Source organism: Triticum urartu, chromosome 2A (genome assembly GCF_056163025.1).
Source record: "Triticum urartu cultivar PI428250 chromosome 2A, HENAU_Tu73, whole genome shotgun sequence".
Taxonomy (NCBI): Eukaryota; Viridiplantae; Streptophyta; class Magnoliopsida; order Poales; family Poaceae; genus Triticum; species Triticum urartu.
In genome coordinates, this window is record NC_141874.1 from 673,795,048 (window position 1) to 673,808,667 (window position 13,620).

The 13,620-nt window shown below is 47.3% G+C and overlaps 3 protein-coding genes and 1 pseudogene across 3 annotated transcripts; 1 reads left to right on the plus strand and 3 right to left on the minus strand.

Annotated features, from left to right (window-relative positions):
- Positions 1 to 1,280: 1,280 nt before the first annotated feature.
- LOC147986628 (uncharacterized) lies at positions 1,281 to 1,691 on the minus strand. The gene has a single exon (XM_087542089.1). The coding sequence runs from the start codon at positions 1,689 to 1,691 to the stop codon at positions 1,281 to 1,283; it is 411 nt and encodes a 136-aa protein (XP_087398215.1).
- Positions 1,692 to 5,672: 3,981 nt separating this feature from the next.
- On the plus strand, positions 5,673 to 9,507 carry LOC147986629 (uncharacterized). Its single transcript, XM_087542090.1, has 4 exons — positions 5,673 to 5,923; positions 6,029 to 7,472; positions 9,047 to 9,115; positions 9,220 to 9,507. Exons 1-4 carry the CDS (start codon positions 5,673 to 5,675, stop codon positions 9,505 to 9,507), a joined length of 2,052 nt encoding a protein of 683 aa, XP_087398216.1.
- Positions 9,508 to 10,014: 507 nt separating this feature from the next.
- On the minus strand, positions 10,015 to 10,621 carry LOC147986630 (uncharacterized). Its single transcript, XM_087542091.1, has 2 exons — positions 10,403 to 10,621; positions 10,015 to 10,326 (listed from the first exon to the last, which is right to left on the minus strand). The coding sequence occupies exons 1-2, from the start codon at positions 10,619 to 10,621 to the stop codon at positions 10,015 to 10,017; spliced, it is 531 nt and encodes a 176-aa protein (XP_087398217.1).
- A 1,706-nt stretch (positions 10,622 to 12,327) lies between these two features.
- On the minus strand, positions 12,328 to 12,956 carry LOC147986631 (uncharacterized; annotated as a pseudogene).
- Between the last annotated feature and the right edge of the window lie 664 nt (positions 12,957 to 13,620).

Here is a 13,620-nt window from a genome sequence, read left to right on the forward strand (position 1 = left end):
AAAATGGTGAATTAAAGTCAATTGTGAGCCGCTGGTCATGTTGAGTAATTAAGGCAGAGAGTTTTGTAAACCCAGAAACGATGGCATTACATTCCTTGTCTCAAAGGAAATGACTGACGACGTCGACACTCGACGACGACGGGAGACGGGGCCGATGGTGAAATATCGTTGCTGATGTTCTACTTGCCCATGCACGAAACCATAGACGAACTGCTAAATGCTTGTGAACGCGGGCAACGGAGGAAGATTCTACGCAAAGCTAACCCTGCCTCGCCGAATCAATCACCAGGCCGGGCAAAACAAACAGTAGCTAGCTGATGGACATATCAGTTGGTGCACAAAGGGACTGGCATGCATGCACCCTGAGAAAACGCAGGTCTCCCTACAAGAGAATTCCGTTACGTACGCATGCACGCCGTGTTTACCGAAGCGACGACCCCGATGTACCGGCTGCCGGATCTAGTCTCGGTGGCTCCCTTGCACAAGGGAATAATGTACTTCGTGCGATGCGTTTTCCATGTGAAAAAAGTCACCGGCGAAGATTTGTGCTCGACGAAGACTGTGATGGTGTGCTTTTGATTTTTAACCTGGAGAAGGGTGTGGCAGCAGCTACCTGCCGGAGAGAAACGCCGGCAGTGTTTTAGGATAAGACAAGCAATGCTGACAGTCGGAGGCGTTCTTCTTCTTCTTCCAGGAACACCTCGGCTTCTCCTCGTGCTTGGATTTTTTGGGTGGTCAAGTACGGGACTAGAACGGTCAAAACGAAAAAGGTACAGAACCGGGACGGTGTATCCATACCGCCGGCCCCTCTTCCATATCCACCAGGAGAAAAAAAGGGAAGGTATAATATGATGCCATGTGTCATCGGTTCTTTTTCAAAAAACTTCACCTTCGTTCTTGACTGATTTAACATAATGTTTATTTTTTGGCGGGAAAACTCATTTTTCTGCTTCTTCTTTCTTCGTCTTTGCAAAAACTAGCACATCTTAATAAGGATAAGTTGTAAGGACGTTAGAGCATCTCCAACACGCGCGTTCGCCAAAAACACATATACCGCGCACGCATCGGCTGGTTTGGCGCGGCGCGTTGCGCCCGCTCCAGCAGCCACGCTAAAATGCAGCGCACGCGCGCCGCTTCAGCAGCGCGCAAAAAAGCAGCGCGCGCGCTCATTCTAGGCTATTGGAAAATAGATAGATTGTATAGATTTTAACGATACAAAGGTATTTTACATCGGAAACATAGATTGCATAATAAAACACGAGATAGATTGCATAAAAAAACTAGTCTAAATCGCTATCATCACTATCGTCATCCTCCTCGGCGGTGTCGTCCGAGGTATCCAGCCAGATGTCCAACCACCGATCATCATCCGGCGTGAAGAACGACTGCCCACCTGCTTCAACAAGATCGGACTGCGCGTTCGCCAACGCCTTGCGCCGACGCCTGTCCAACCGCGCCTCGCGGCGCCTTCGCGTGTCCTCCTCGCGACGCCTTGCCCAGTAGGACTGCTTGTAGGCGACGTCCTCCGGGTGGCGGCGCCGCCACTCCGCTATGACCCGCTCGTCCTCCTGGGCGACGAGAAGGCGGCGCTGCCGCTCGGCGTGCTCCGCACGGTCTTGTGCCGTGTTCAGACGCGGCGGCGGGGCACGGTCAATCGCTTGCTGGAGCGTGTAGACATCCTGGAAGTTCATCTGGCCGCGTGGCCGGCCTAGGCGCCATGCCGCCGCGTTGTACGCGCGGCCGGCCTCGCGCGCCGTCCCGTACGTGCCGAGGCCGAGTCAGAGATCGCCGGAGCGTATCTCCACGTAGTAGCCGCCGTTGGGCGCAGGCGGACGCCGCGGTAGCCGGACGCTCCTCGGTGGCGCGGCGGCATGGCGGCGCGCCGGTGGCGGGGCGCCGGGGCGGCGGAGGCGCGTTGGTGTGGGGGCGCTGGAGCGGCGCGTGGCAGAGAGAGAGAGGAAGAGGAGAAGAGGAGACGTGGAGAGGCGCGTGGGGTGCGCCGCACTTTATAGGCGCGCCGGAAGCGGCGTGCAAAAGATGGCGCACGAGCTAGCGCCTCTTCGCGCACGCGCGCAAGCGGTTTCCGCGCGCGTGGTTTTCCCGCCGTCGCTGGAGCGCGGCAAAACGCCCCGCGCGCGCTAAAGGTTGCGTTTACTGCACGCGCGCGTCGTTTCGTGCGGCCTTTGGAGATGCTCTTAGGCATGACCATTGAAGAAAACATAGGAAAACACAATCTATTATTCATAAACATAATAAAATCTTGGATATTCATCTAAGCTCTTGACATTTGAAACCCAGCGAGTATCGAAACTACTACATTGAACCGGTTAATTCTGTCTGTTGATACTTGATATTTGTATGTTATATATTCATATTCGTGTGTGATCATGGTTCGAAGTATGTATAAGATCCGTATGAAAAGAGGCACTTCTCGATATTTGTATGCATAAGTTTTTTCTGCCTGCAATTAGATGAGCACATACAATTATTGTGCAAAAGGATTACATATAAATAGGCAACATTATTATTTCTCTTCAATGGGTTTTTCATTTGAAAAATTCTAACTTTTGTGCTTGCTAACAAGAAAAAGGATTGCTGGATTCATTAAGGTAAGAGTTTAGTCCAGGTTAGAAAGACCTACTGGTTGTGCCTTACTAAAAGTGATGTCATTCACAGGTCTAATATGCCGTGTATCTTTTTGTTTTCGATGATTTTTGGCCTATTAATATTATATTATGTATTATAAATTTTGTGTTTAAACATTCTTTTATATAGATAGTAACATCTAACGCCTGTAATAAGGGTTCGAGTTTAGAGTAGCCATTGGAGACGAGGATTTTGTTGTGCTCTATATTTTACTCCAAGCAATTTTTGCTGCCCTAAAGTAGGGCAGCTCTTGGAGATGCTCCAACAGACGAGATATTGCAACATGCGAGATGTGTCTTCTTTCAGTATATACACTTTCAACATGGCTGTCTACCTCACCTTCCCCTGGCCATTCGCCGCACGCACAATCCATTGCTGCTCTCCGCCTGATGTACGGTGTCGTGGCTAAGTACCTGCCAATCCCCTAACCATGGCGGCGTGGAGCCGGCTGCTATCAATCAACGGTACCATGCACGAGACTTGTTTCACCCCGTGCTGCTATGTTGAGCTAGTCCTAAAAGACAGAGAGAGCCAGAGAGGGATGGGTTCGGGTTGAACAGTGCTGAAATTTGAGATGGGCTCTAGGTTCATATAGTAATTTCTAAAAAATCTCTAAGAACTCATGTGGGTTATATGGCACTAGGTGTAGTGAGAAGTTTAGTCCTACCCTGAAAATGGAAGAGGAGTTGGACCTCCTTATAAGGGTTTCTCTTGTACATGCTATTGGAGATTGAGAAGAGAAGAGGCCCTCGCGCACTTCTTCTCCGCCGTCCGCCTCGCCACGACGCGACGCGGGATTGAGCTGAGCCGAGCTCACACCTACGCACTTATTTTTGCCAGTCACTAACGGAGAGTTCTCTGACAGCTGGGCCACGATCTGAGACGTCAGATCGTGGGCTGTCACGGACTCGGACGTGGGTCGAGCCCACGTCTCTCCACGCGGCTGCGCCTATATAAGTGCGGTGTCTCCTAACCCTAGCCGCCACGAGCAGATCACATCTGCTCCACGAGCACGCCCATTGTCGTTCCTTTGCTGTTGTTGCCGCCGGTGACTCCATCCCGTCCGCCGCGTACACGATCGACGGGAGAGCAGGTCTCCAAAACCACGCCCTTCTGGTTCCTGTACGGGGTGAGGGGCGAATAGGTTTTTGGGCAGCAATTACGCGACTGCTCGCTTCCGATCGTCTACTTCCTCTACATCCGCGTCGCCTTCATCATCACGATGTCCACCGACGCCGAATGTGCCGCCGCCGAGAAAGCTGAAGCCGACAAGAAGGCCGCCGAGGACGCCGTTGCTGCCACCAAAGCCGCGGCCTCCGCATGACCTACTGGAGGGTATAACTCGTTTATCCCGCTCCTGTTGTTTTCTGTTTTAGCCATGCTAGCGTTATACGTAGATCTTTCTGCAATTAGCGTAGTATGTGCTAACTTGACTGAATATCAGTATGTGTTTATTTGTGTCAATACCATGCTAGTGATTTACTCGTGGATTAATTTAATCGAGAAATTGCCTATTTACTCAACAAACAGTCATAAGATAGACACATTTTGGCACCAATGAACAAAGACGACCATGGCAGATGACTAGACGCCGCCATGGCCGGGTATGTGTGCACGGCTCGGCTACTCGCCTACTCAGTCTAGCTTAGTTGCTAGGCGGGCAGATGCAGGCTCTCCTTCACGGGCTCTTCTAGTGGATCAGGTGGCAGTCTGAACGGGAAGGCAACGTGTGGTTTTCCACGGGAAGAAATGGCCGGTGAGCCACGGTCTAGAGTCCCGTGGAAAATTTGACAACGAACGAACTCCCGGCAATATGGTGATGAGCACTCACATTCAGAACTTCAGAAGCCCCCTCTGTGACCCTCTGTAACCGGATTTGACATATTGTAAACGTTGCTCCATTCTTAATGAATCAATACGCAAAGGTCTTGCGTGTTCAAAAATTAAAAAAGGATCAGAAGCAGCACAGGAGCTACAAGAGCGATGGTGCCGTGTGTTCGGTCATGTTTCATCGAACGAAGGCCTAACTTTTGGCACCGGTTTTCCACGAGTATTCTAATCCGATTCTTCACCGAACTCACGAGTCACGACCCAAATCATCTGGCGAAACCACTGCCAAACCGCTAGCAAGATTAGTTAAGGAAATACAGTATAGTAGTAGGATGATAATCGTACGCTATTGTTTTCTTGCATGGAGAGACCAAAATGTGGACGTAATTTGGAACATTATTCAGCAGTGACATCACTGTGTCGATCAGCACTCGGAAGGCAAGAACCGAGGAAGGTGCCTAGCAACGTAGCCTAGAATTCAGGATCTACCTAGGCACCTAGCTTGCTTAACCAGATACTGAATTACAGGTGCTTCACGACACAGAGTGACCTCATAACACATTTTCTATGCTGCAGCCTGCCACTTGTTGAGAGTGATCACTTTATTCCTCCTTGTTACTTGCCTTGCGACATGCATTCCCATCATGTGTGAAGTGCAATATATCTGGTGTGGCCAAATCTCCGGAACAACCGCCCTCTTTGACTTGCATCGTACGCACGACCTTATCTAAAGAGTATATCCGACATACACAAAGGGTTCAATACTAGTGGCCAGAAGAGCAGCAGAATGGAAGGAAAATTCCCAGCTTCCGCAGCACCTCTCGTGTGTGCACTGTCAATCTACCATGAGTTAATTGCAAGACACTACCACACTTTAGCACGTTGTGACGAATCAGTACCACTAGTCATTTTTTTGCCATGCAGTGCCAACTCTAAACCTAAGTGTTGCAAAACGGTCTGATAGCCGTATAAACTCGTATTGAGCACGTATCTGACCGACCGGGCCCACTTGTCAGATGCCACGGTGGCCTACCCGCGCGCACCCGCACCCACACTCCCACCCGCGCGGTCACTCGTCCCAGCCAGCTCGGTCGAACCAAGTAGCTTGGTCCGGTCCGGTCGAACCCATACGCGACGAACCCTAGTTTCCTCTCCCCCCCCCCCCCCGCCCTCGTCTTCCTCTCCCCTCTCAGGCGATGGCGGCGGCGACTCCCGGCGGCGTCGACGGCGCGGGCGGGTACGGGGACCTTCCTGGCCTCGGCCCCGATGACCACTTAGGTCTGGACGACGTTGACGGCTCCAGTTCATACGACTCCAGCGCAGACGACGAGGATTTGGAGGAGGAGCCCGCGCTGTCCATGGAGGACAGGGTGAAGCTGGCAGAGATATGGGTGGCCCACCCTACTAGTAGCCATCAGTGGACCAATGGAGCTGCTGGCGGCGTGCTGTAAGTCGTTCTCTTCTCTGCTTCTGCTTCTTTCTGTATTTTCCAAAACAGGGGCCTAGGGTTAGTGTTGGTGATGACAGTATAAATTTGGGCTGTCAATTGTAGTTTGGATGATGCTGTTTGGGATGTTCGTCTTCATTTTGATGTACAACACAATCTGGATAGGAAGATATGCAGTTCAGATGTTACATTTCTGAACTTATATGCACTGATGCACACACAAGGTTATTCTTTCTCTGATGAATTGTATCACACGAAGAATTTAGGCAGTGGAGAGGAAAGAGAGCATGGGTTAGAGTTAATTGACACAAACATCAAACTGCAGCAACTTAAGAAGGAATATGAGCATAGTTTAGTTCTGAATTTGCTAGTGAGGGCAACATCACCTTTTGTATGTCAGATGGAAGCAGATTTAGTGAGATCAAACTACAACAATGTCTGTCAGAGGAGAGAAGAAAATTTAGCAACTATATTGTATAGACCACCTGTTGTGTATGATCTTAGTGAGCCTGCAGTTCTTGCTGTTGATCAACTAGGTGTTGTTTTTCATAGTCAGTGCACACAAGAGAGCATAAGTTTAAGTAAGGAGAAGCTCAAAGCTGTAATGGAGGAAGAGGCAGTGCTAGAGGAGGAACATAATAACAGTTATGACTCTGAGGCTGCTGCATATGACAGTGATAACAATCCTTTCTACATGGAGAAGTACAGGATAATTGAAGACACAGAGATAATTGAGGGGAACAGACTAGCAGAGCAAGAAGTTGAAGATGAAGATTCAGATGAAGATGATGAGGATTCAGAAGAGGAACAATTACATTATGAGGGTGACACTGAGGTTGAGGACTTGTTTGAGATGGAGGAGGAGGAGCAGGAGAAGGAGAAAGAGGATGAGGTCAATGTTGTTGCAACAGAAGAAGCACCAATGCAAAAACCTTCAAAAAAGAGGAAGAAGCTGGCAGTTAGGAGAGGCCCTACTACTAGGACACATTCAAGTGTGTTGGAGGAGGTGCAACCTGATTTCATTCCTTCATCAGATGAAGAAGATGATGGGTTGCTGTTTGATGATGATGATGATGGACATGGGCCAATGTCCTTTGTTCTACCTAAAGGGAGGAAGAGTAGGGCCAAGAAAAGGAAACCAAGGATCTGGTACAATGACAAACTTGAGCAACCACATCAGCAGTTATGTCTGTGCATGTGCTTCAAGAATCAACAGCAATTCAGGGATGCTTTGTTGAGCTTGCACATCACACAGGCCAGAGACTTCAGGTATCACATGAATTCAGACCAAAGGATCATTGCCTGTTGTAAGCAAGAGCACTGCCAGTTTTGCATAGTTGCTGCAGTTATCAAAGGGGAGAAGACTTTTGCTATTAAGAAGATGAGGCTGGAGCACACTTGCCCTACCAGCACTGAGTCATCAAGGATCAATGCCAAGTGGCTTGCAAAGACCTATGAGTCATTGTTCAGGTCTGATCCAAGCACCAGCATACACACTCTAATTGACAACTGCAATGAGAAGTATGGTGTTGATGTGCCAAGGCACATGGCCTATAGGGCCAAAAACCTTGCTGTAGAAGCTGTGCTAGGAGAGCACAAGATTCAGTATCCCAGACTTAGGGATTATGCTCAGACCATCATAGATACAAACCCTGGTAGTAGAGTTATAGTTGCAACAGTTACTCCAAGACCAACTTCAAAAATACCACATCCAGGACCAAGGTTTCATGCTATGTTCTTGTGCATAAATGGAGCAAGGGAGGGATTTCTCAATGGATGCAGACCATTTATTGGTTAGTAATGCTTTATACTTCTTTCTCAATGGATGTAGTGGTGCTTTATAGTTCTTTATACTTAAATATATTGTTTAGTAATGCTTTCTAAAAGTTTAAATTATTGTTTGGTTACAACAATAGGTGTTGATGGATGCTTTATTAAGCTCACCACTGGTGCTCAAATCCTAGCTGCCACTGGAAGAGATGGGAATAATAATATTTTCCCACTTGCATTTGCTGTTGTTGGACAAGAGGACACAGCTAACTGGTGTTGGTTTCTACACCAACTGAAGATATGTCTAGGAGGAGAAGTTGGCAAATTTGGGCCTTACACTATCATGTCTGATAGACAGAAGGTATGCACGCATCTTTCTGTTATGTTATTGCTTTTATGTTCTTCTGCATTAGCATGTTATGTTCTAGATGTAACAGTACTTCAGCTAAGACTAGCATGCTATGTGAACAGGGGTTACTAAATGCAGTAAACCAGGTTTTTCCAAACTGTCATCAAAGATTTTGCCTTAGACACCTCTATGCAAATTTCCAGAATGCTGGGTTTAGGGGGGAAGATCTTAAGAAATGTATGGATAATGCCAGCTATGCTTACAACCAGCACAAGTTTAACATTGCCATGAATGACTTAAAAAATGAGAGTGAGGAAGCTTGGAAGTGGCTAAGTGGAATACCTAAGCACACATGGGCTAGGCATGCTTTTGACACTAACTGCAAGATAGACTTGGTTGTTAACAACCTGTCTGAGGTGTTCAACAAGTACATCCTAGATTTTAGGAAAAAACCTATTAGGAGTATGATTGATGGTATCAAGGACAAGCAGATGGTGAGGTGTCATAATAACAGAGAGAGGGGAAAGGCATCTTTGTGGGAGATCACACCACATTATGCTGAGAAGCTTGAGGTGGAAAAGGAAAGGGCCAGATTCTGCAAACCTATTCAAGCTGGTGTAAATCTTTGGCAAGTGACCAGTGGGCAGCAAACACATGCTGTAAACTTGGAAATCTATACATGTGGCTGCAGAAAGTGGGACCTGTCAGGCATACCATGCAACCATGCAATATCAGCAATTAACAAGGCAAAAAGATTTCCAGAGGACTATGTCTGCAAATTCTTCAAAAAACCTTTTTACCTTGCTGCATATGAACCAATGATATATCCAGTTCCTGGTGAACATGATTGGACAAGGACAAGTGGACCAGACATAGAGCCACCCAAATTTCATGTGAAGAAGGGAAGAAGGAAAGAGAAGAGAATAAAGGGAAAATTTGAGGTTCCAAAACCCAAGGATAGTTCAAGAATGGCCACTATAACATGCAGCAACTGTGGGCTCCAGGGCCATAGGTACACCAACTGCAAGCAACAGTTGAGACCAGAGTTGGCTTTGAGGAAAAACAAGCATGTGGTAAACCCTTATGAATTGTACTTTTTATTTGGTCTTCTTTCCTTCTATGTTTTTTGTGCTAAACCTGAACCCTAAACTATCATGTTTCTTTGTATGTTTGCAAGGCACCTGCAAGATCAAGGAATGAAGATACTCCATCAGGATCACAGCAGCCACCAGCAAGGTCTGCTTCTGCAAGAACTACTTATGCAAGATCTGCTAGTGCAAGATCTACTTCAAGAACTGCTAGAGGGTCAGCCAGTGCAAGTGCAAGATTTGCAAGGCCTTTCACTGCCCCAAGATTTGCTGAAGGAGCTTCATCTTTTGGTCCTTCTACTTCTCGTGCTCCTTCAAGTGCCACAGGGAATTATACTCCTTTGATGTCATTCTTTACTGCTAGTGGTAACTTCTGAGTGAATGAATGTTGGTACTTTAGTCTAAGTGGTGCTACAAAACTGATGTATGTTCTAATGGATTGCTACTTTAGTCTATTGTGAACTAAGTTGAGTCTGTTGTGAACTAAGTTGAGTCATTTGGCAATGCCCATGTGTCAAGAAACCATGCATGTACATGTGTCAAGAAACCATGCTCATGTGATTTCTGTGAAACAACACAATGCACATGTGTCAAGAAACCATGCATGTATTGGATGATACTGCCACAATGGCCACATACTTCATTACTTAGATGAACATACCAAATATTGTTTACAAAGACACTAACTAATAACACCTGACAGTAAGTTGCAAAGATCAACCTGACCACAACTGACACTAACTTGCATCTCTCCTTAACAAGGATCAACCTGACACTAACGTACAAGGATAAACTTGACCACTACTAGCATCTTCACTGCCAAAACAAGCTTCAGTGCCAAAACCACTGACACTAACTGTAGCAGCATATAACTGAACCAACATCTAGCTCTGAAGCAGCATCTTGGCTGTCACCAAACCTACCACAAAGACAATAAAAAGAAAGACAACATTATGATATTTGGCCTTCACCGCATCTAGCTCTGCAGTTTTCTCCCTGAGCTGATCTTCCAAAGCCACCACCTCTCTTCCTCTTTGAGCTTCAGGCAAGGCCACAACTCCACAGTCATCTTCAAACACACCAACGCCAGTTTCACCTCTCAGCCTACGCACTTCATCTCGCAAATCTCCAATCAAATCACTCCAAAACTTAGGCAGAGGATCATCATGCCATTCAACGAAGCCACAACCACCATGATGTACCAACAGAAATCAGGGTTTGAGAGGGGATCTGATGTAATGAACAGAAAAGTAGAACTAAAATGAAACTTACCATGGCATCCACGCAGGCGTAGTACCGCCTGCCTGGGTTCTGGCGGCTCCATGAGATCCATCTGGGCGCCTTTCTACGCGGCCTGCACCAGCATAGCTTCTCCGGCTCATAGGCCATCGGGCTCTCACGGTAGGGCACCGGCGATCTCGATTGATCCCCTCTCCTTCCAGAGGCTCGACGGAAGCTGGGAGCCTGAGAACGACCCAAAGACCACGACATCGACATTGACTCCGCCGCCATCGCCTGCGAGATCGCCTCCGCCATGGGCCCGCTCAGGAATCGCCTCCGCCCTCGCGTAACCCTAGTTTTTCCCCCAAATGCACAAATTTCACTCAACCGTTCTCTCCTGTTCGCCGCGTGCATTGCTTTAATAACCAGGGCCACCACTCAATGCAATCCCTGTTGACAGTGGCCATGTCAGCGTTTGTGTTGCTGTAATGTGCGATTTTATTGAGCATTTGGCCATCTCCCCCTCCCGCCCTGAGTCCGCCCTCCCCCTCCCCGCCCCCTCCCCCTCGGTTGAAGCGACGAGACCGCCATTAAAGCCAACTCCACCTCCCACCCACCCCCACATCTCAGTCCTCCCCGGCCCAGATCCCCATCTGAGTATCTGCATGGCTGGAGCGCATCAACGCGGCGTACGGGTTCGTCGGCTTATGCCGGCGGCGCGGGTAGCGGAGCCACGGGCACTTCCATCCCCCGCAGTGGCTCAGCTGCCCGAGATCGACCCGAACTCGTCAGAGGCCCGCCGCGAGATGCGTCGGGTGGTACGAGAGCGCTTCCCCGACCGCGACGAGTGGGGGAGATTTACATGCACATCCTCCGCCATGCGAACTTCCTCGAGTGTGCGCGCTTCATCGGCGACGACGGCTCCGACGATGTGGAGCTACTGTTTTGGGCGATCCAGGAGGCGGAGTCACCGGATCCGCGGCAGGCCGCCCGCTGGAAGAACTTCAGGACGGCGAATCCTTCGAGGCTCAACATCAGGCCACCATCGTGGGAGGGAATCGCCAACATCCCGCCGGGGACCGTTTGGCCCCCGCGCCGCCAGTAGATCGGCTGCCCCGACCGGTTCAGACGCAGCGACGACCCATCGATCAGGCAGTGATGGAGTACTCGTGGTGATGCTGCTACCAGGGGCCTGATGTTGAGCCTGCTATCTAGCCTGCTATCTTAGCTTATTCTGTATCTAGTCTGTTACCTGGTTATGTACCCCTCCTAGCTGGACCCTCTTGAAACTTGTAATAGGGCAGTTCAGATCTTTGCTTTTCTCTGTCTCTGGCAGCTACTCTCTGGACCCTCTTGAAACTAATTTTCCTAATAAAAGGGGTATTTTAATTGCCAGTTTCATGACCAACCAAGAATTTCCATATGATCATACCCAAGAGAGGATATTCCACAGACTACAGGAGATTTAACCTGCAGAGACCCAAATTCAAGCAACGGTCATGCTCTAATTTGACTGTTTTTAGCGTATAATTCTGCCAAGCTCAGAAGGGCTCAGAAGAAATAGAAGCTAAACTTGAATGCTTGAATACTAACAAGAATCAAGAATTTAGATGGACCTAAATGAATATATTGCCCCTTTCTTTTCAAAAAAACATCTAACTTGAGCATTTGGCCAGAGGTTCAAGAGGAGATATAATTTGAGGAGTTCAACATAGCATACATACTGGAGTTCAACATTGATTCTTACAACATTAGCTAAATAACCATAGATTCTTAAAGCCATAATTACTAGATTCTTACAACATTAGCTAAAGACCATAGCATAGTGGAGTTCAACATTGTTCACAACTACTACATCCATACATTACACTTAACTAAACCACCCTTCACAAAAGATTAGCAAAGCCTTCTATCAAAGCAACTTATATCATGATAGGTATGCTCTGCTCCATCTACCCAGATCATCTTCATCTACCTCATTCCTTCAAGATGTCATATGGATCAACTTCAACTTCTCTTGGCTCTTCTCCGGTGACTTCAACTGAACAGCAAGCTGGAGCTTTACCTCATCCCTGCGTTTTATCAGATTCTCATGTCCCCTCTTGAGATCAGACATGTGAAGGTTCAACTGCACATTCTCTTCTTTGACTTTTTCCAAAGACTTGGTGAGCTCATCAACCTGGATCTTTAAATTGTTGTTGCCTTCAGCTAGCTTTTCCTTCTCTTTCAAATGATTCATCTTCATGTTCCTAATGACAGTGCCTTGAGCTTCTACCAGGTTCATCACCACTTTGTACTTCTCTTTCATCTTGAAGTTCTCTGCCTCTTTCTTCTCCATCTCATTCTTCATGGCAGCCACAACTGATGCACTGGCTCTCTCATCTCTCTTCTCCTTAGCTTGCAGAGAGCTGAAATCCAATGCCCTGTCCTCCTGGGCACTGAGAAGTTGATGGACATCTTCAACTAGTTTGTCATAGTTGGCATCCAGATTCCTTTTCTCTTCTTTAAGGTGGTGGATAGTAAGTAAATTTTCCAGGTTATCCTTCCTCCTAGCAGTCCTGCTGTCTTCAAACATTTTCCAAAACTTCAACAATGCATTTTGCATTGTGGGAGGCCACTCTGGGTCAACCCAAGCAAGGAAACCACACTTGACAGCTTCCTGCAATATAGCAAACACTTATATTGTTAATCTCTGAAGAATTACCATTATATACATGTGGCCAACTAAACAATGCTACTTCAACTGCAACCTATACTGCCTCAATTAAAATTTAGCAACTACACTACCACAATCAACTAACAGTTTGCTTCATAACTACACTGCCACAATCAACTAACAGTTTGCTTCATAACTACACTTCCTCAAACTATACATATTACAGTGAACATAAGCATCAAAACCATAATCATCAGAACTACTAATGAATAATCATCAGAACTACTAATAAAATTTAGCAACTACACTGCCTCAATCAACTAACAGTTTGCTTCCTAACTACACTGCCTCAAACTATATATATTACAGTGAACATAGCCAACTAAGCTATTGCAGTGAGCATCAGTACTAGAAGCATCAAAACTAATAAGTGGTAACTAGGTGCTTCATCATCAGTACTAGTAACTATATTACATTGAACATAAAGAAATCATGAATCTTACAGGCTGAGCACAAACTAGAAACCTCCTGCCCGTCTCAAATGATTCAAAAGCTACACGGCGCTCAGTTGGCAGCCGATGCTCCACGCAGAGCCCCTCTGGTGCATTCTCCA

Excerpts from the sequence above, each read along its gene's own strand:
- LOC147986628 (XM_087542089.1), bottom strand. The coding sequence starts at position 1,691 with ATGAACTTCCAGGATGTCTACACGCTCCAGCAAGCGATTGACCGTGCC.
- LOC147986630 (XM_087542091.1), bottom strand. The coding sequence starts at position 10,621 with ATGTCGTGGTCTTTGGGTCGTTCTCAGGCTCCCAGCTTCCGTCGAGCC. Across the intron at positions 10,327-10,402 it reads ACGCCTGCGTGGATGCCATG|CATGGTGGTTGTGGCTTCGT; the intron begins GTAAGTTTCATT and ends CTGTTGGTACAT.
- LOC147986629 (XM_087542090.1), top strand. The coding sequence starts at position 5,673 with ATGGCGGCGGCGACTCCCGGCGGCGTCGACGGCGCGGGCGGGTACGGG. Across the intron at positions 5,924-6,028 it reads GGAGCTGCTGGCGGCGTGCT|TTTGGATGATGCTGTTTGGG; the intron begins GTAAGTCGTTCT and ends TGTCAATTGTAG. Across the intron at positions 7,473-9,046 it reads TTGATGTGCCAAGGCACATG|GGCCATAGGTACACCAACTG; the intron begins GCCTATAGGGCC and ends TGTGGGCTCCAG.